The sequence below is a fragment of the Sinocyclocheilus rhinocerous genome, unplaced genomic scaffold (genome assembly GCF_001515625.1).
Source record: "Sinocyclocheilus rhinocerous isolate Xijiao unplaced genomic scaffold, SAMN03320098_v1.1 scaffold313, whole genome shotgun sequence".
NCBI classification, from domain to species: Eukaryota; Metazoa; Chordata; class Actinopteri; order Cypriniformes; family Cyprinidae; genus Sinocyclocheilus; species Sinocyclocheilus rhinocerous.
In genome coordinates this window covers 1009752-1031195 of record NW_015627539.1, presented here as the reverse complement: position 1 = coordinate 1031195, position 21444 = coordinate 1009752, and the positions used below count along the sequence as shown (strand labels likewise).

The window sequence follows — 21444 nt, the reverse complement described above, 5'->3', positions numbered from 1 at the left end:
TTATATTATATTATAATATATATAAATATATATATCTTACAAAAAAATCTTTTGACTGGTAGTGTAGGCTGATTATTCTTATAGATTGAAACGTGCATTAACCAGGATAACGAGTATGAAACATGCTCCGAGTTGCTTCAGAAAACAAAAAAGTTGAGCAACAACAAAAGCATGTTGCTGGAAATGGGTTTATTCTTGAAAATGCAAACTGATTGTCTGCCAGCAGGAGGCGCCGTGAGAGCGGTGGAACTAGCGGTTTCTCGAGTAATGGCTGTAAACAAAGCAGCTCCGCTCATGAACGTTACTTTATCTAAACTATTCTGAAGACAGTCGGTTCCCTTCAGAGATACATTCATATAAAACACCCGCGCCGCGTTTTGATTTTGAAACGTGCAGTGCTCATGTTTATTCAACGAAGTCAAACGCCACAAATAAATCAATGTATGGGAAACACTAGTAATGTATATCGAAATATCGGAAATGTGTTTAAAAATCATATCATCGTTATTGAAAAAAATTATATTGCGATACATATTGATATTGAATTATTGTCCAGCCCTAAGAGAGTGAAATGTCTACTTTCAAATGGAAAACAAATTCTCAGATTATGTAATTCTTATGAAAGATGCATACAGGCGCGTCCTCTACTGATGAGTCAGTGTCTCCGACTTCATCTCTTAAATCGAAACACTAGGTAGTTTATCAAATTATTAAAATGTTAATGCAGTCTCCTTACTGTTTTTCCCTGACACATTCATAATCATTACTTCTGCCGGTGCGCTGTGGCACGCTTTATGCGTGTGCTTGAGCGCTTATTAGGCTTTGTAGGCAATTAAAGGCTCATAATGATTTCAATGGTTTATTAAAAAACTAATGCTTCAAATGAACAACTACTAGTCGACCAGAAAAATCCTTAGTCGAGGGTAGCCCTATAAAGTTTCATGATATGTATACTACAAATACATTTATATATTTATGTGCTTAATAAAAAAAAGATCAGCAGTCTCAGTAGTGAACCAAACTGAAAGACCATTTTGAAGGCTCAGGAAACCTTTGCAGGTGTTTTGAGTTGATTAGCTGATTGGCATGTCACCATATTCTAATTTGTTGAGATAGTGAATTGGTGGGTTTTTGTTAAATGTGAGCCAAAATCATCACAATTAAAAGAACCAAAGACTTAAACTAAGACTAATATTATTCAAAGATTATACAATCCTCATCAACAGTGACATTAAAACACATTTTAGGATTAATATTAAGAAATGTGCAGTGTGCACATGTTGTATTCCAAATAAAGTTTAATTATAATTTTTATATCAGTAAGTCTTAAGCGATTCCGCAGCAAAGGTAAAACCGCCCGCTCCCGCGAGATTTGCGTTGGGCCCCGCGGGTCCCGCGGGAGCCCAAACCCAATGCAGCCCTCTATTACGGTGTATAAACAAAATTGCGAGAAATAAGGTCAAAATTGTGAGATACTCACTTTTCAAATTTTTTTTCACAATTGCATGTTTGACTTGCAATTCAGACTTTTTGTCTCACAATTGTGAGTTTATATCTGACTTTTCACAGAATTGTGAGACAACCATGCAATTGCCTGTTATAAAGTCAAAATGGCGAGATATAAGCTTGCAATTGCAAGAAAAAATCTGAATTGAGAGAAAAGTCCCAATTATCTTTATTTTTTATTCAGTGGCGGAGACGGGCTTCCATACTCTGCACATTTGCTGCTTGTGTCTGCAGCACTTCAGAGAGTCTGACAGCGCTTGAGCTCGGATATATTTGATAGGATCTTGAGAGGTTCAGTCATTCCACAGGACCAGAGGCCAGACAGGGATCAGGTTAGCAACCGAGCCAGTGACATCAGCACACACGGCAACCGCTATTACTGTAGCATCTGATAGTAGAAAGCTTTACCACACAAACTGAAGGGTGACTACAAACTCAAGTCACATACTAAGAGTGTGTTGTGTTTGTTTAGTCAATGGTGCTGTGAAATGTGGATGTGAAGCTGTGGTGTCTGCCTCCTGTAATTGCCTTCAAGAGTGTGTGTGTGTGTGTGTGTGTGTGTGTGTCAAAACCGTGGCTAACAGGAGAGGTTTAGAGGCCAAGATAAGACAAGCATCTCTAATCAATGGCAAAATAACTTGCGTGCCCTTGAGCGCCGCTCACAGGAGGGAAGGAGAAGCCATGCCTGACGTTTGCCTGATCATTTTTCCTGTCAGAATGTTTTATGTTCATGTCGTTTTTTTACTCTGTCAGCCAATAGAAGTGCTGCTTTTATCAATTTGCATAAATGTCATAGGAGTAACCAGTAAGTGTTTAATTAAATATTATGAGAAGTCATATTATTGTCTCTCTCCATAAAAAGGTACAATAAAATAGAAAGAGCAAACACACTCTCTTTCGAGGATATTTTACTATTAACGTCTCAAACGTGCACGTTTGTTTTCCTCCTCCTTTAGCTTTAAATGTAATGCATGGGGAGACCGTCTTATCTTTTGGTGCTCTATATAATATTTCTGAGTAAAAAATGTTAACCAACAACATCAGCCCTATTAAACCAGAGCTGAAGTTGAACTGTGTGTGATAGTTGGAGCGGTTCAGTAAATGTTAATAGATTTGAACTATACTTAGTATGAAATAAATGTATTTTAAATATATTACTTTTTCCTAGGGTTGTGTTACTTGTTTGAAAAAGTAGTTAAGATATTTCATACTTTGAATGTAATGCGTTACTTTACTAGTTACTTGAAAAATGTAATCTGAGATTATATAACTCATGTTACTTGTAATGTGTTACTCCAAAACTGATGGTCAATTGATATTTCCTTTTGTTTGGAAACAACACCAAGTCACTCCTGTGCAGACATTATAAGCGAATGATTTTTAATTTTGGTTAATTTTAAGCATTTTTTATAATGAGTAGATTTAGAGGTTTGAAAATAACAATTTTAAGAAATCACTCTTTTTTCAGACAGATTCAGTTGTAACCTTAACATTTGAAACGTGACAAATGGAAACAATATGTGTTCTAAAATCAGCTCAAAATATCAAAACATGTTAGATATCCTCACCCTGGATGGATTCATAGTCTCAAAAAAAAAAAAAGTGTGTTGCAGCCTTTAGTTTTTCTTCTGCTATGGAAGCCCATTTGTGCCACTGAATAAAAAAAAGAAAAGTAATTGTGACTTTTTATCTCACAATTCTGACTTTTTTCTCACAGTTGCAAGTTTATATCTTGCATTTCTGACTTATTTTCTCAGAATTGTGAGCTATAAACACAGTTGCTTCTAACAAAGTCAGAATTACGGTGTAGAGCCCTGCGCGGGACTGTTTTCTTAAACCCGCACCCGCCCGCTCCCGCTGAATGTATGACCAGGACCGCCCGCTCCCGCAACCTATGTGTTCCACTCCCGCCCGCGCCCGCAATGTTTGTGTCCACTCCCGCCCGCTCCCGCGGACTTTATCTCAGAGCTTGTGAAAAATGTACACAAATACTCAAACTAAATATTGGTTCAAGTTAACATCCAGAATAACAGACTTTAAACATGATTGCGTTTAAATAAGATGAAGTAACCAATGCTAAACCAAAGCACCACACATGACAAAAACATTGGGTATTTTTTTATTAGCTTATAAAACATTAACCGTCCAAACAAAACAGCAACTAGCGGCACCTCAGTTTTTAAACGCAGGCTAGGCCTACTGCATACACACGCACCAAACAATTAACTAGGAAATAACTTTAACATTAAATAAATAAACACAGAGAACTTTGAAAATAGGCTAGATATAATTTTAACAAATTAAATACAAAACGAAAAAATAAAATAAAGTGTGTGTGTGTGTGTGTGTGTGTGCAGCTTCTGCAGTGGTTTTAATGAGATCAGGAGCCGTATTACAGAAACATCCTGACTTAGTAACCATGCCGAATTTCAATTAGGAACTATATACATTCTATTGAACTTGTCTAGATCTTAAGTTTTAAGATAGGAAGTTTCTGTAATAAGAAGCCAAGAACAGGCAGACGGAAACATGTCATCTTTTGGTTGTTGAAGAAACTTCTGGAAAGGAGTCGAGCACAGCTTCAGAAACGACATTTAAATGAACCCTAAACTAAATCAAATGATCTTTCGAAGCTAATCTGTTAAATATGAACATGTTTACAGTATATACATGTGTGTGTTTGAGTTTGTACTGTATTTCTATTCATATGTTTCTCTGTAACATTTTCCATGTGGATGAAACATATATAAAATACATACGAGTATGCTAGGTATATGTGTAACACAAAATCAAAACCAATGCTATAAAATGTAAATATTTGCTGATCACACTGGTCTGGTTAGCAAATAAACTCAAAATGTTTACGTGTCAGGTCTCTGTGCTGTAAGTGTCGGTCCGTTAACGTTTGCGTTGGCTCTTCTAGGACAGGGTCTGGGCCAGTGTGGCGAAGAGATTGAACTGCGTCATCGCCCTGGTGGATAAACTACAGGAGCAAGACAACAACAACCAGGAATCAGCACCCAGCCGCCCGCTGGCAGACGTCATCACCTCACACAGTCCCGGTACGACAAACTACACTGAATACAAACGCTCAAATGATCAACTACAACTCAAGACCGCAACTGCAATGAACCAGCAAATACTTAAATGCTAAAATAATACGTCAAATATGCCAAACGGCTGCTTGAATGATCAATTAACTGCCTAAAGGAGAATTAATTTCCTTTTATGGCGAGGCATAGACTATGAAAAATGGAAAAACAAGTGTCAGTATCATTTCATTGTCATGCTTTTGACTGAATTAATTATGCCGTTGCCCTGGATTAATTACGAAAATGAAATATTCTTGTTACACTTAATGCTCCCCATTATGAGGATTTGAAATTGCATTTGAATTTTGGGTAACACTTTATTTGAAGCCTTTATATACAATGCATTATTAAAAGTATTTTAATGCATTAATTATGCCTTGTAATGCACCTTACAATGCATTGTTTGATCCCATTGATAATGGTAACCAGAGTTATAATGCATTTTAATGCTTATATATTCATTGCTACACCTTAAAAAAAATAAAATGCATTAAAACACATGCATTTCAGAATCTGTTTCAGATGTAGCAAGGAATCTAAAAATGTAATAATGCATTTTAATTTTATTTATGAATATATATATTGCGTTACAACATACATTTTGAATACCTGTATAATGCATTATACATAAAGGTTTAAGTAGAGAATAGTGTACAAAAATGTGAAGATATTGTCATTTTTTCTTCATAATTTTAATAATAATATTTCACACGAGTTGCCAACTTCATGCATCCTAGAAAAGCTTCTAATGGCGGATTTTCCACTTCACTCGAGACGTTTTCTGTGAGAATTTTTCACTGGATGTACTTTGTTTTCACGCTTTAATAACAACCCACGACATTTATTTTTTTAGCACTTGTCAGATCCGTTAGAGATGAATATTAGCACCATCCGCAGATCTTCTGTCAGACAGGAATAGTTAAAGGAAACTTCTGACACTCAGTGCTGTTAAAGTGAAAAAAACTGTGCAGCCGATGACAAGCAGTGCAAGAGTGCAAAACCTGAGAGTTTTTAATGCAGCCAATGCTGCCACCACTTGGACATTATCTGAAACTACATGTTGCGGTTCTGCCTGTTGCAATCTACAATATAAAGAATTTACTGAAGGGCAATTATGCTTTTTTTATGCTGAGCTCATATTACACTTCATTTCTGACAGTTCTCCAAATTCACATTTTGCATAAAAGTTGGAATTCAAACCAAACAGGCTAAGCCTTCGTGTCATGTTAAAGCAATTGGTCATTAATTATTTATGATTGATTTCAGAAATGTGGTGCGTGTTTTTCATAATATATTATTATTGCAGCAGTTTCATAGTTTAAATGTAGCAAAAGTACTGAATCGTTTGTTAACAAGAATGCAAATGTGTGCTAATATTTTCTCCTTACACAAGATTGCATCTTTGCACGATCATTGTCAGCAGTATTTACATTTTGTGTGACAATGTCAACATTATATGCAATGTATTGTATAAAACGTTATTGTGTCTGTGCAAATACTTCACATAACACAGCTGTCATTCAAAGGCTTGATGAAATGATGTCGGACCGGTTTTTAGGTTGATGTCTCGTGTCATGCACATAAAAAGTAATGAATTTAATAAAGATAGCTATTCCGATCATGGGTGTGAATACACCCTGGGAGGGAACCAAACTATTGAACGTGACTCTTTCAATGAATGTTCTTGTGAAATGGGGTCATTGAAAAAGCCACTCAATGCAAAGCCAGGATAATACTGCCAAAAATCTGATGACTAATGCAAAACAAATTCAAACGCAGGGCTTGTTGCAAAACAGATGCACATGAAAGGAGTAAGGCAGATCTAGTTCGTAGATTAAAGATTGAAGTTCTTTTCTCATGCACTTTTTTTCTAAAACAAATGAGTTATTGCAAATCACAGAACTGAATGACAAATTGCAAGAATATCAAGCTAGGGCATGTGAAATTTCAACAGGGCAGCTGTGTTTGACATTTAGAATTGATTTTTATGTGGAAAATGGAAGGTGCCTGAACATGTTAACATGTTTTTACAGTGATTATTACAATTATACATATAATGTACATTTATATAAATAAATCATGTAAATTATATTTTCTGTGATTAGTGATGTGGTAAAAAGGTGAAAACTAAAAAAAATGTCATAAATAAAAAATATTACAAATAAATCATTAAATTATTAATTCAACTGGTTAGTTTAAACACTCTCATTAATTTAGGAATGAAGTGGCTGCTTTTATGAGTTAATTATTGAATTATTTGTTCAACCGGTTTGTTCACAAACATTACCTCATTCAGCAACAAATTAAGTGACTGTTTTTATGAGAGAGTTACTGAATTATTTGTTTGAGTTGGTCATTGAATCATTCGTTCAATTGATTCATCCAAAAACTTTGATTCGGTCAGAAATGAAGCAAGTGACTGTCTTTATGAGTGAGTTGCTGTATCATTTTTCAACCAATTTGTTTAACAGAAATGTATTCTGGAATGAAGTGGCTGTCTTTAAGAGTGACTCACTGAATTTGTCATTCAAGTGATTTGTTCAAAAGCACTGATTAAGTCAGGAATGAGACAAGTGACTGCTGTTATGAGTGAGTCATTGTATCATTTGTTCAACCGATTCGTTCACAAACATTAACTCATTCAGCAGCAAATTAAGTCTTTAAAAGGGGAAATTGAATTGTTTGTTCAATCGATTCATTTAAAAATGTTGAGGAACGAAGCAAGTGACTGTCTTTATGAGTGAGTCATTGAATCATTTATTCAACTAATTCTTTCAAAAACGATTCATTCATTCAGTAGCAAAGCATGTGACTGTGTTTATGAATGAGTCATTGAATCGTTTGTTAATCCAACTTTTTCAAAATGTTGATTTGTTCAAGAGCAAGCATGTGACTGTCTTTACGAACGAGTCATTGAATCATTTGTTCAACCAGTTTGTTTAAAAATATTAATTCATTCAAAAACAAAGCATGTGACTGTCTTTACGAATGAGTCATTGAATCGTTTTTTTTTTTCAAGAAACCTGTTCAAAAACACTGATTAATTAATGAGACACCACTACTGTGTATTGCTTGGACACTCTGTGGTTTTATTTGGAGCTATTTTCATCGATGAAGCAAAAACATGGATGTTCATATATATTCCAAACCATGTTTAGACAAGGAAGCCAAGACTTAGTCTCTAGTGCCCCAAAGATCATATCTGCTAACTTTGATCTAATTCTGTCTCCCGGGTTTTGGGACGTTGATAAGAGTTGTAGTTGTCTTAGTCTGTCATTTAGATAACAAACAGACCCGTGCATGCCTCAAGCATCAAACACAGTTTATTCTAAAGCTTGATCCGCTATCTTCTCAGAGCACTTTAATTGCATTGTAATCTTACCAGCGGGTGGGCTGCTTTATACATGTTGGAAAGAGATGTATAGTTTTTAATTCCTGCATACAGCACTCATAAACTAACTGTGTCATTATTGTAATAGTAGATTATGAAACTTTATTAATTGTAGATTATAAAACTTTTATAACTTCTTTATTCCATTAAATCCTTTCCCGTACCCAGCAGGGTAAATCACACAGTGCTAGTTGCAATGTAGTCATGCATGCATAAATAAACAGGCTTATTAACTGTCATTAAAAGAAAATGGAAATACTTCACATGGATTTTTTTTTTCATCTGTCACTTGGAGCAAGCAAGTCAGATTAGATAAATGTCAACATGGACCAGTTGTATAATGCTGTGGTCCTCAAAAAACATGAACAAAAGTGCACAAAGAATAAAGAAATTACTACTACATTTAATTCAGGTTCAATGACTGCAAATTATTTTACAATGCTGTCATAACCAAAACTGTTCATTTTCCATGTTTTGGTCCAAGAGTGGTCAGTTTTGCATAATTTTGGTCTGATTTTAAAGCGCACATCCAAATGGACCCTATATACTTAATGCAAATTCCTGCTCTTATTGTGAACGATTTATAAGTGCATATTATTTCAAATTTAAATACACTTAAATTAGTGACCTTTCATGTCAAAACATGCTGTTTCTCTAGCCAATAGAGCACTGCAGTGATGATGTATTTTTATAGGCTAATCCTGAAAGTTGCATCACCCTGCTTCCAATATCCAAAAGGATTTTTCCTTTGGTTTTTGAGTTATTGCAGGAAATATGCACTGTGGCCAACAAGTTTATGATATTTACACGTTTTTGTTCACAACTTTTATAACCTTTGAACCCTAAATACAGTCGGCTTACAACAAACTAAACCACGATCACATGACTTTAACATCACTACCCATTAAGCTTCAACAATGCTTTCAGACTTCATTTACAAACTTTCCCTGAAAGTTTGAGTTAGAATAGTTTGTGAGTGTGTGAATAAACACAATTAGGCTGTTAAAGTGAATAAATGAGTTCACCTGTTTGGCATGATTATGTTTAATATAGGGCTGCACGATAAATCGCATGCGATATTTAACGCGCATCTTGTCAGAAAGCCGACTGACGAGCTGCGCAAAACCACGTTCATATTCGCGCGATTTTTTGCGCAGCTCGTCAGTGAACAATGGCTCTGTGTAGTTAATGCTGCTCAATGTGAAAGCACGCACGTGATGGAGATTTACCGCTGATTACAGAACCGGCTTTTCTGACAAGATGTGCGTTAAATATCGCATGCGATTTATCGTGCAGCCCTAGTTTAATATCACCAACAACCTCTCATTTAAATGCTTGTTAGCAACCTCCTTTTCAAGACAAGTGCTTTAAACAAACCACAAGCAAATCAAATCAATAGCTTAATAGCTATTTCGCAATCTCAAATATCCAGTTTCATTCTCATTAATACTGACCATCTGTGTACTAGTAGAAACCAGGTCACTCTGAATGGTCTGGAAAACACATTACTGGAAAGCCGCATCACAATTGTCATATTTTCCCCTAGATCCTCCCGTGACAGCTGCGGTTTGGTGGGATCAGCTTGGCATCCTGGTTCAGTCATTGAAGGAGTGTGTGGCAGAAGTAGCGGAGAGAGCGAGGCGCTCGGTGAGCTTCGTCCTGCTCCAGGAGGCGGTGTGCAGCACGGCCCAGGGCCTGCAGCTGCAGCAGAGACGGGATGCTGTCTTCAGCCAAGCAGTGAGTGACCAGACACAAAACTATCTGGCCTTCAGTTTAGTGAAGTGTGTTTTGAAAAAATGTGTTTTCACTTTGATGAAAAACTATTCCAAACTGTGTTTAAATCAATCTCTCAGCATTGATATAATTCATCAAGTTTGTTTATGCTTCACATTTATTGTGACAAGGCGTTTGTGAAGATATGTGTGTTGTGTATCTGCAGCTAGCTGCGCTGGCGTGTGGATTTGTCATGCGATTATACGCAGGTTTGGAGGATAAGGGCTTTCTCAGACAGCTGCATGCCGTTGGGCTGGTGGCCCAGTTTGAGAGCCTGCTAAGTACTTACAGTGAGTATCCTCCATCAGATACGCAATCACACCAAAATAACCTGCTAAATGCAGTAAAACGCTGGTTATTGGAGTAACCGTGGTTCTATGAATGGTGGAAGACCACCAGAGACGGTCAATACATGGTGGAAGGCGTCGTGTCTCGCACATCACATCGAGAATCTCGTATTAATCAGTCACACATGACTTTGACCGATGACCTGCCGGAAGCTATATCAGCTCCTGACTACATCACGGTCGGTCTCATAGTCATTCTCAATCACCAGAGACTCTGGCGGTCTTCCACCATTAATAGAACCACGGTTACTCCAGTAACCAGCATTCTATTTCACTGTTTCAGACCGCCAGAGATGGTCAATACATGGTGGAAGACGAATACAGCCAAGTCATGAGGATATAAGCTCAAGCATCTTCTGTAAGTATGGCAGAACTGATCAAGGGAGAAGGGGCCACGTTAAGTCGATAAAACCTTGTGAATGTGCAAGGTGATGCCCATGTAGCTGCCACACATATCTCCGAAAGAGGCACACCACGTAATGCTGAATAAGAAGTGGCCACTGCCTGAGTGGAATGACATTTAACAGTTGCAGGCAATACACGGCCTGTTGCACGATATGCTTCAACAATAGAGTCCGCCACCCAGTGAGCGAGCCTTTGTTTCGACAAAGGTGCACCTTTCTTGCCGGGTCCAAAACAGACAAAAAGCTGGTCCGTGACACGCCATGAGGCAGTCCTCAATACATACTGCTTCAACATACGGACTGGACATAGGGCTGCCCGCGAGCCCCTTCCCTCCTGCATGAACGCTGCCAGCTGAATAGATTGATTTGTGAACTGAGGTGACAATACCTTGGGCTGAAAGGCTGGATTCATCCAGAGTGTAACTTGACTGTCCCCTGGTCCCCACCTGAGACACTGCGAACTCACCACAATGCATGCAACTCGCTGACTCTTCTGACTGACGTTATGGCCAACAGAAACGCTGTCTTCATAGAGAGGCTCCTTATGTCTGCTTGCTCAACAGGCTCATAGGGTGCTAAACACAACCTGTCCAATACCACCCATAAATCCCACTGTGTACATACTGCCCGTACTGGCGGCTTCAGACGTACAGCCCCTTTAAGAAAAGCCGCCACTAGTCTATTCGCACCGATTGATACCTGATCCACAGGATCCCGGTGGGCTGACAGGGCAGCCACAAACACTTTAAGTGTAGCTGGAGAGTGTCAAGCATCCAACAAATACTGCAGGAAATCCAACACCACACTGATCGGGCAATCAATTGGACTGAGAGCCCGGTCTGCGCATCAAGAGACAAACTGCTTCCACTTACTTGCATAAGTGCGGCGCATTGAAGGAGCCCTAGCACTCATGACCGTATTACTCACTCCCGCTGAACACTGGGATAGCATCCTCTCAACCCCAGGGGCCAGATGTACAATTTCAGCCTGCCCGGGAACAGATACCACAACGCTCCTTCCATTTGTGAAAGCAGATCCTTCTGAACTTGCAGCAGCTGAGGCGGGCCAGTTGTTGGCCACCAAGGCATTGCTGGCCAACAAGGAGCCACTAGAAGGAGTCTGTGATGCCTCTCCTGCGCCCGCCTCAGGACAGACCAAAGAAGAGGAATTGGAGGAAAGGCATAGAGGAGCAGATCTGGCCATTAGTGGGCCAGAGCATCCTGTCCCAATGAGCCCTCTTCCTCCTGCGCCGAAAACCATAGCGGACAATGTGTTGTCGACTTTCTGGCAAAAAGGTCTACGACTGCTGTCCTGTAATTCTTCCAAATTGACTGAACAACCTCCTTGTGTAGGCACCATTCCCCTGGTCTTGGTCCCGAATGGGAAAGTGAGTCCGCCACACTGTTGCAGCAACCAGGAATGTGAGTTGCTCTGACTGAAGGGAAGTGCTTGTACGTCCAACACAGGAGCCTTCTCATTAACTGGAGACAGGGTAAGGACCTTGTGCCCCCCTGGTGGTTGATTAAAAATACCACTGTGGTATTGTCCGTCCTTACCAGAATGCGTCTCTCCGACTGTTCTTGCCTGAAATGTCTCAAAGTTAGAAACACTGCCCATAGTCCCAGAAGATTGATGTGAGAGGCCCTTAACTGTGGGTACCAACTGCCCCGTACACCTCGGTGTTGCCACAGTCCTCCCCACCCACTGAGGGAGGCATCCGTGATTACCACCTCCTTGCGTGCTGGGGGCGGCCCAATTGGAACTCCCCTCTGATGAAACTTGTCCCTTCTCCAAATTCTCAGGGAGGCAGCACAATAGGTTGTGACCCGAACCAGTGTGGGTCGATTGCGAACTGGTGACAAATGTCTGGCTATTAACCAACGTTGAAATGGGCGAAGATGTAAAAAGCCCAGTTGGATGACTGATGATGCTGCTGTGAGAAGGCCTGCCAGTCGTAGGAAGCTGATGAAGGGCAGCTTGTAATGAACCTGGAACTTTGCTACTGTTCCCCGCAATACCTGCCTTCTGCCAACAGTGAGGGTAGCTCTCATTGCCCTGGAATCCAACTGCATTCCCAGAAAACACACTGACTGGCTTGGGGTTAGGCAGCTCTTCTGAAAGTTCACCTTTAGACCCAAGGTGGCTACATGAAACAACAGACGCTGTGTGTTGTTGACAGCCTGTTGGTATGATCTGGCGCACAACAGCCAATCGTCCAGGTATGGAAGAATCAGCATGCCTTCTCGTTGCAGTGGCTCCAGCGCCACCTGAATGACGCGTGTGAACTCCCTGGGAGAAAGAGACAAGCCGAATGGAAAGACACCTGAACTGATAAGTTTTGCCTTGAAAAGTGAACCGAAGGAACCTTCTGTGATGTGGAGTGATGGGGATGTGAAAATACGCATCCTTCAGGTCCACTGAAGTGAACCACATTCCAGGGTTCGATTGCATGTCGAACATCTACAATCCGCAACATGCGGAAAGGAAGACACTTGAGGCTCTTGTTTAAGCGCCTGAGATCCAGGATGGGCCTGAAACTTCCATCCTTCTTCCGAACAAGAAAATATTTTGAGTGGAACCCCCCGGGTTGGACATGGCCTGATCCACAGGATCCCGGTGGGCTGACAGGGCAGCCACAAACACTTTAAGTGTAGCTGGAGAGTGTCAAGCATCCAACAAATACTGCAGGAAATCCAACACCACACTGATCGGGCAATCAATTGGACTGAGAGCCCGGTCTGCGCATCAAGAGACAAACTGCTTCCACTTACTTGCATAAGTGCGGCGCATTGAAGGAGCCCTAGCACTCATGACCGTATTACTCACTCCCGCTGAACACTGGGATAGCATCCTCTCAACCCCAGGGGCCAGATGTACAATTTCAGCCTGCCCGGGAACAGATACCACAACGCTCCTTCCATTTGTGAAAGCAGATCCTTCTGAACTTGCAGCAGCTGAGGCGGGCCAGTTGTTGGCCACCAAGGCATTGCTGGCCAACAAGGAGCCACTAGAAGGAGTCTGTGATGCCTCTCCTGCGCCCGCCTCAGGACAGACCAAAGAAGAGGAATTGGAGGAAAGGCATAGAGGAGCAGATCTGGCCATTAGTGGGCCAGAGCATCCTGTCCCAATGAGCCCTCTTCCTCCTGCGCCGAAAACCATAGCGGACAATGTGTTGTCGACTTTCTGGCAAAAAGGTCTACGACTGCTGTCCTGTAATTCTTCCAAATTGACTGAACAACCTCCTTGTGTAGGCACCATTCCCCTGGTCTTGGTCCCGAATGGGAAAGTGAGTCCGCCACACTGTTGCAGCAACCAGGAATGTGAGTTGCTCTGACTGAAGGGAAGTGCTTGTACGTCCAACACAGGAGCCTTCTCATTAACTGGAGACAGGGTAAGGACCTTGTGCCCCCCTGGTGGTTGATTAAAAATACCACTGTGGTATTGTCCGTCCTTACCAGAATGCGTCTCTCCGACTGTTCTTGCCTGAAATGTCTCAAAGTTAGAAACACTGCCCATAGTCCCAGAAGATTGATGTGAGAGGCCCTTAACTGTGGGTACCAACTGCCCCGTACACCTCGGTGTTGCCACAGTCCTCCCCACCCACTGAGGGAGGCATCCGTGATTACCACCTCCTTGCGTGCTGGGGGCGGCCCAATTGGAACTCCCCTCTGATGAAACTTGTCCCTTCTCCAAATTCTCAGGGAGGCAGCACAATAGGTTGTGACCCGAACCAGTGTGGGTCGATTGCGAACTGGTGACAAATGTCTGGCTATTAACCAACGTTGAAATGGGCGAAGATGTAAAAAGCCCAGTTGGATGACTGATGATGCTGCTGTGAGAAGGCCTGCCAGTCGTAGGAAGCTGATGAAGGGCAGCTTGTAATGAACCTGGAACTTTGCTACTGTTCCCCGCAATACCTGCCTTCTGCCAACAGTGAGGGTAGCTCTCATTGCCCTGGAATCCAACTGCATTCCCAGAAAACACACTGACTGGCTTGGGGTTAGGCAGCTCTTCTGAAAGTTCACCTTTAGACCCAAGGTGGCTACATGAAACAACAGACGCTGTGTGTTGTTGACAGCCTGTTGGTATGATCTGGCGCACAACAGCCAATCGTCCAGGTATGGAAGAATCAGCATGCCTTCTCGTTGCAGTGGCTCCAGCGCCACCTGAATGACGCGTGTGAACTCCCTGGGAGAAAGAGACAAGCCGAATGGAAAGACACCTGAACTGATAAGTTTTGCCTTGAAAAGTGAACCGAAGGAACCTTCTGTGATGTGGAGTGATGGGGATGTGAAAATACGCATCCTTCAGGTCCACTGAAGTGAACCACATTCCAGGGTTCGATTGCATGTCGAACATCTACAATCCGCAACATGCGGAAAGGAAGACGCTTGAGGCTCTTGTTTAAGCGCCTGAGATCCAGGATGGGCCTGAAACTTCCATCCTTCTTCCGAACAAGAAAATATTTTGAGTGGAACCCCCCGGGTTGGACATGGGGGTCTACTGGTTCTATTGCACCCTTCTCCAACAAGTTTTTGATCTCCACTGAAAGTGCCAGGACCTGATGCGGATCCTGGACAACTGTCGGATAAACCTGGGTGCTCACTAGGGGTCTGTGATGGAACTGAAGACAATATCCTTTCTCAAGTGTATCGAGAAGCCACTTGTTGTCTGTAATTGCCCTCCAAGGATGTAACTGAGAGGCCGAAAACTGTCCCGTCACAGACTCTGAACCCCTAGCGACGCCGGGGAACATTTCCATTATCTTTGGGGGCACGCCGGTGAGGAGGTGCAGGGCGAGTTGATGGCCTGAACCGAGAACGGGCGAGAACTGTCTATGCTGCTGCAAAGTTGAATGATGAGCAGGTAGCCATTGTGCAGCTAGTGCAGGGTAGCTCACGCTATGCCCAATATGCTGGGAACGAGACTCAGCTGCCTTTACCCTACGCTCAAGGGCCTCCTGAGCAGCTGGACCGAAGATTTGACCAGGCACTAATGGCAATTGGCGGAGGTTGTTGCAACATACCTCAGGGAGCCTGGACTGAGCCAGCCACACCTGCCGTCTTGCTTGTGTGATAAGTCCAAGAGCTTTCCCACTAGAGAAAGCCATGGATCCCAAAGCCTGTAGAGAAGCCTCAAGCAGTTCTGATGGAGTATTATCCTGTGTTGTTGATGACATCGTCGAATGAAGTGCCAACAGCAAATGCGCCATAGAATTCCCAATACGAGTCAATTCTGATACAGTGTTATAAACACGAACCAGCAAATCATCAGTACGCCTGCACTCCAGATTAGGGCAGCGTAGCTCCTGCTTAAGGGCCTCATCCGGGGACACAATCAATGAAGAAATACACGACTCTACCGAGAGCATGTTACCAAGACCTTTCTCCTGGGCATCAGCCATCGCAGCCAATGTGCACGCCGCTCGATCCGGTCTGGAAGAAGGAGCAGAGCGAAAAGCTGAAAAAACAACCTCAGTAAAGTCAGGGCAGCTAGGTATCAGGAAATCATCTGGCCGAGCAGCCGACCGACGCAAGAGGTTTGAAGGTCCCAACACCGGAGGGGGTGGGTCCAGATTTAATTTAGCAAGGGCCATCTTGATTGTGTCCTGCAATGAAAATGCCACCGAAGAACCAGCACCCTGCAGACTTGAGCCCTCATCGCTATGGGAGTACTGAGACTGAGAGAGTGCATAAGAAGTCTCCTCCAAGGGTATGTATCAGTCCTGCTCATCCGTAACCAGTGAAAAGTCTGGTTTCGCATTGTCTCGCGAACTGCCGCAGTGGTGAGCTGTGATTTAAACAAAATGCTATTGGCTATTTAAAAAGGGGCAGAGCTCGATATATGCCACCCTGTCTTCCTGTCTTCAGTGGACCTGTATAGAACTGTTAAAACTGTTTTATAAAAACAATAAGCCACTCAAGACTGTGCGTTATTAACATGCTCTCACATCCTCATTTGCAGACGGAAATGACCTAGCCAACAAAGCCTGAATGACCTGCACATCATTAGCTAATTCCACTACCTGGTGAGATAGTGCTGCAGTCAGAGTTCGTTTCTTTTTTGGAGGCCCCTCAGTTTTGCTAGCTGAGCGCTTGCTACCTGTCTGAGTCCTAGTCTTGACTGGTATTAAGAAATCTTCACTTCACGGTTCAAACTTTGCCAGTCTCTGTTGCCTAATTTCCAATGGCATTTGACTACATTCTGGGCAAGGTTCAGTTAAAGCCTCCTTAAGATGGTCGATGCCCAGACAGGCAGGGCAGTGAATATGTGCATCCATAAGGTCCATAGGACCTGAACATGTAGAACATGAGGCAGCCATAGTGCCTATGCCTTTAGGAAAAATAACCCTGGTCAACCAATGGGTTAATAACAGCGATAATACAGTACTGCAATAATAACGCGTTACGTGGTTGCCAGAGTAACCGCACGCAATAACCGACGCCCTGGTTTACCAGTGAGCGCAACAGTAGTCTGAATGCACAGGTATGCACACACGGTGAACACAGAACCCTGGTAAACCAATAAGTTCTAACAGTACTTACCACAGCGACTGGAACACCGCTTTTAAGGACCCTGGATAACCAATGGATCCAATATAATACAATATCCAATGACAAATCCAATAATTCAACGCAAATGCGCCATCTTTGCTCTCTTGAGACACAGCTATAGCGGGGAGCGAACACCAACCCAAAAGCTGTGCACACTCAACGAGATCTCTCCGCGACAATGACAAAGAGACAGACCGTGACGTAGTCAGGAGCTGATATAGCTTCCGGCAGGTCATCGGTCAAAGTCACATGTGACTGAATTAATACGAGATTCTCGATGTGATGCGCGAGACGCTACTCCTTCCACCATGTATTGACCATCTCTGGTGGTCTGAAACAGTGAAATACAATCAACTATTCAAGAGAAACGTGCACATATGACTGCACATTCCATATGAAATGCCAAGTTTCTACATTGCTTGGCAAACATAGCCCTAATGTTAATATAATGAACTACACTGTAAAACGATATAGAGTAAAAATAATACCCTGTATTTCAAACGCATTTGTTTTGTGCCAAGTATACTACAAATACATATACGTAGTTTTGTGCTTAATAAAAAATACCCTGCAATTGTACTTTTGGTATACTAAACTGGTATACTTGAAGTCTGCTAAACTGGAACAACTAATTTTGTGCACTTTAATTGTGCGGAAGTATTGCTGAAGTCCAACTAAAGATATACTGTAGTATATTTGATTGTGCTAAAATGCAACTATTGCAAGTATACTTCAGGTACACTTTAAATATCTTGCATTTAAAGACTGATATTATATAGTGATCATACAACCCTTATTAATAGTGATATTAAAACACATTTTAGTCTTAATATTATGAAATGTGAATTGTGCACAAGTAGTACTCCAAATAAAGTTTAATTATTATTTTTAAATCAGTAATTCTCGAGCGATATGTCAGCAAATACTGACATATATGCGATATGTTAATAGTAGGGCTGTCAGTCAATTAAAAATTTTAATTTTGACTGTGGCATTACCCAGATAAATTAAAGCCATTATTGTGTAAATGAGAAAGTATCAAGTAGACATTGCAAAGTGTATCTGTAGAAAGAAATTTTTATTTGATTCAACATAAAATTTATTACACATAAACGTTTAGGCTACAACTGCCAAACATAAACTAAGGAACATAAAAGAAGATAATTTGATGAAAGTTACTGCAAAGCAAAACAGCTTTGTGACAAACAGTCTTCAAAATACCTTCTTTTATGTTCCACAAAAGAAAGGTTAGAAAGAACTTGAGGGTGAGTAAATTTAAATTTTTTGGTGAACTATCCTTTTAATGTTTTTATTTTATTTTTTTATTATTATTGTTGTTTTTTATTAAATGATACTCCACATAAGAAACTAAATCTGCCAGCAGGTGGCTGTAAATGTCTTTATGAGTCATTAATTCGTTCGATTCATTCAAATGGCTGATTCATTCAGGAATTAAGTAAATGGCTCTCTTTATGAATAGGCTATTGAATCATTGGTTCACACAATTTGTTCAAAACGTGGATTCATTCAGAATCACTGCTGTGTTGCTCGGAGACGCACAACAGTTCTGCTATGGCTTTAAAGGTAATATGTTCTCTGCAAAATTGAGCAAAAGCACATAATATTGTGTTTAAAATATAACACAATATCAACTTATTTTTTACTGAACTGTTGTATAAAATCACATTTGCACTCGTTATATTCTGGACAAAATCAGCACTCGTGTAAAATTGCTCTCCCTGCTCGTGTGATATCACTTATCCCATGGTATAAATATTAGACAAAAACTCATAAGGGGCATTTTTTGCACCAATATCTTGAATTTTAGGACATAACTGCATTTATGGAGTTGTTGCCCTGCATCATATTTGTCAACAGTCAACTGTATGAAATGTAAGATGACGTACAGGTCTGGGGGCGGGGCCAGTGCGTTAACTGCGTTAAAATATTTTAATTGCGTAATTTTTTTCATAACTAATTAAGTTAACGTTAAAGGCACAATATGTAATTTTCGCCGCTAGAGGGTGAGTATTCAAAATAAACAAAGAGACAAAGGCCTAGTTTGATGACGCCGTGACTGAGTGTGGAATCATGGGAGTTATGACATCATTGGCAGGCGACACAATGACACTATGGACACGGTCCGTGTCACTATTTAAAATTGCTTATTTCTCTGGATTTAAACATTCTTCAAAACATTTGGGATAATGTAAGTATACAAGTCAGCAAAATATATAACACTGTTCTAGTGGTTTTTGGATATTTTAATTAAAAAATCGTACATATTGTGCCTTTAAACTGACAGCCCTAGTTAATAGATTTAAACTATACTTAGTATGAAATAAATGTATTTTAAATAAATTGTGGCATAGGTTTTTTACTTGGGTAATAATAATAAAAACAATTCAAAGTTTTAAATAAAATTTTTAGAGTATTTTTAATTCATTGTGATATTTACTGCAAATTGTTTCTACACTTTTTTTTTTTTCTGTTTTAGTGAATATATTACTTTTGGAAGGTTTTTTCTGATTATTATTATTAAAGTCCCCATGAAATCAAAATTGAAGATTTTTGGCTATTAGTATTAATGTTAGCCTTAACGTTATCTATAAGCAAGTGTGCTCCAAAACAATGACAAAATTCACATTTATAAGATATAAACATTCCAAACTTACAGTCTCTCACTTCCACCAATGTGGATCAACGATTTTGATGACATCACCCTGCACTTCAGCTTCTCTTCAAACTTTGTCCAATCAAATGCTCTCTAGAATCTGAAGTGTCCCGTCTCCTACACCATAAACAGACATTGAAGTTGTAGTGGAAATCAGTCAATTGTTTACAGAATTACTGCTTTCTATATGGTGAAGTGCACTGCATAGAGGATAGGGATCAATTCAGTGTAAATATGCTTTCCATTGGGGCAAATTAAGTCTGGTTTCACATTGTCTCGCGAACTGCCGCAGTGGTGAGCTGTGTTTTAATTAAACAAAATGCTATTGGCTATTTAAAAAGGGGTGGAGCTCGATATATGCCACCCTGTCTTCCTGTCTTCAGTGGACTTGTATAGAACGGTTAAAACTGTTTTATAAAAACAATAAGCCACTCAAGACTGTGCGTTATTAACTTACTACTGTTTTGGCACTGTACATGTGGTAAAATGACTGTAATTCAGCCTCGAGTGTCTTAATGCTTTATTGTGCACTTTAGTTCTCTGCGTATGATTGCTGTATGGCTGTTTCCCGCAGCGACCAAACTTTGAAATAAACACACTTCCAGTTGTGATCCTTAGATCACAGATTACAGTCAAGTGCTTGAACATGCTTCTTAACACAATATGGGTTTGACCTCAGTTCACCTTTCTTGAAGTGCTGGAGGCTGTTGTTTTTGTTTGATGAAGTGTGTTTGAATTACTCATGAATGACTGCGATTGTTTGCTGCGCTCGGAGAAAGTTAATCTATTGAGGCAGTGCCGGTGGGGAGATAACTGTGTCAACTGTGTTCCCGGGTAATGTTTAGAGAATTACGTTGCTTATGATATAATTCCTGTGCCTTAAGATAGTGAGGTACAGCGTGCCGTGTTCCGCGATCAACATTTCTGGTCAAACAGGGTAGTTAGGTGGTATTATTGTAGTTTTATTAACATTTTGAATTAGTATTTTTCTTTATATTGTCTATTTTATTTTAAATTTTAGTTAAAGTTTTTGTCATTTTTTTGTCGTTTTTATTAGTTTTTATATTCCTGTGTAGTTTTTATAAATTTTTATTTCATAGTTATTCTAGTGCATCAAGTTAAAATGAAAATTTGTAATATATATGTGTATATATATATAATTTATTTATTTATTTTGTGTGTATATTCAGTTATCATTTATTTTATTTAAAAAAAATATATATATATTTTTTTTTACTTCTTGTTTTAGTTTTAGTTTCAGTTAACTATAAACTTGAAGTTAGAGACAACATTTTTATAAACCAGTTATTTTTATGTGAGCGTAACTGGTCGAGCATGGCATTACCAAAAGTTATAGTCACGTGTTTAATTTCCCAGCTTTTTTATGGATGGTGGCTTTGTGGTCAGGTTTTGTGTGAGGTTTGCCTTCACATTGCTGCAGTAGTTCTGTGTTGTTTGGACACAGTCAGTGGTTCCTATCATTCACTTTTGGTTTTCGACCCACTCACTGATGAAGTATTGCCATGCTTTGCTGGTGTAGTCATTATGATTAAAGACTATTTTGAAACACCAAACATCTGGGCTCTCAAGTATACAGACGCTCCTGCTAAACGGGCTCCTGTGATTTGTCCTTTTTGGAAATCACCCATTTCACCCACGGCTTGTACCGGTACTAATCACTGCAGAACTTATACTATACTGAT

The 21444-nt window shown here is 40.4% G+C and overlaps 1 protein-coding gene across 1 annotated transcript in view; it reads left to right on the top strand.

Annotated features, from left to right (window-relative positions):
• Positions 1 to 21444, top strand: part of LOC107730018 (type II inositol 3,4-bisphosphate 4-phosphatase-like) — a 133333-nt gene that overhangs the window by 101872 nt on the left and 10017 nt on the right. Inside the window, exons 11-13 of the mRNA XM_016540769.1 lie at positions 4430 to 4568; positions 9536 to 9726; positions 9929 to 10052. Coding sequence (XP_016396255.1) covers positions 4430 to 4568; positions 9536 to 9726; positions 9929 to 10052 — 454 coding nt within the window. The remainder of the gene's footprint in view (positions 1 to 4429; positions 4569 to 9535; positions 9727 to 9928; positions 10053 to 21444) is intronic.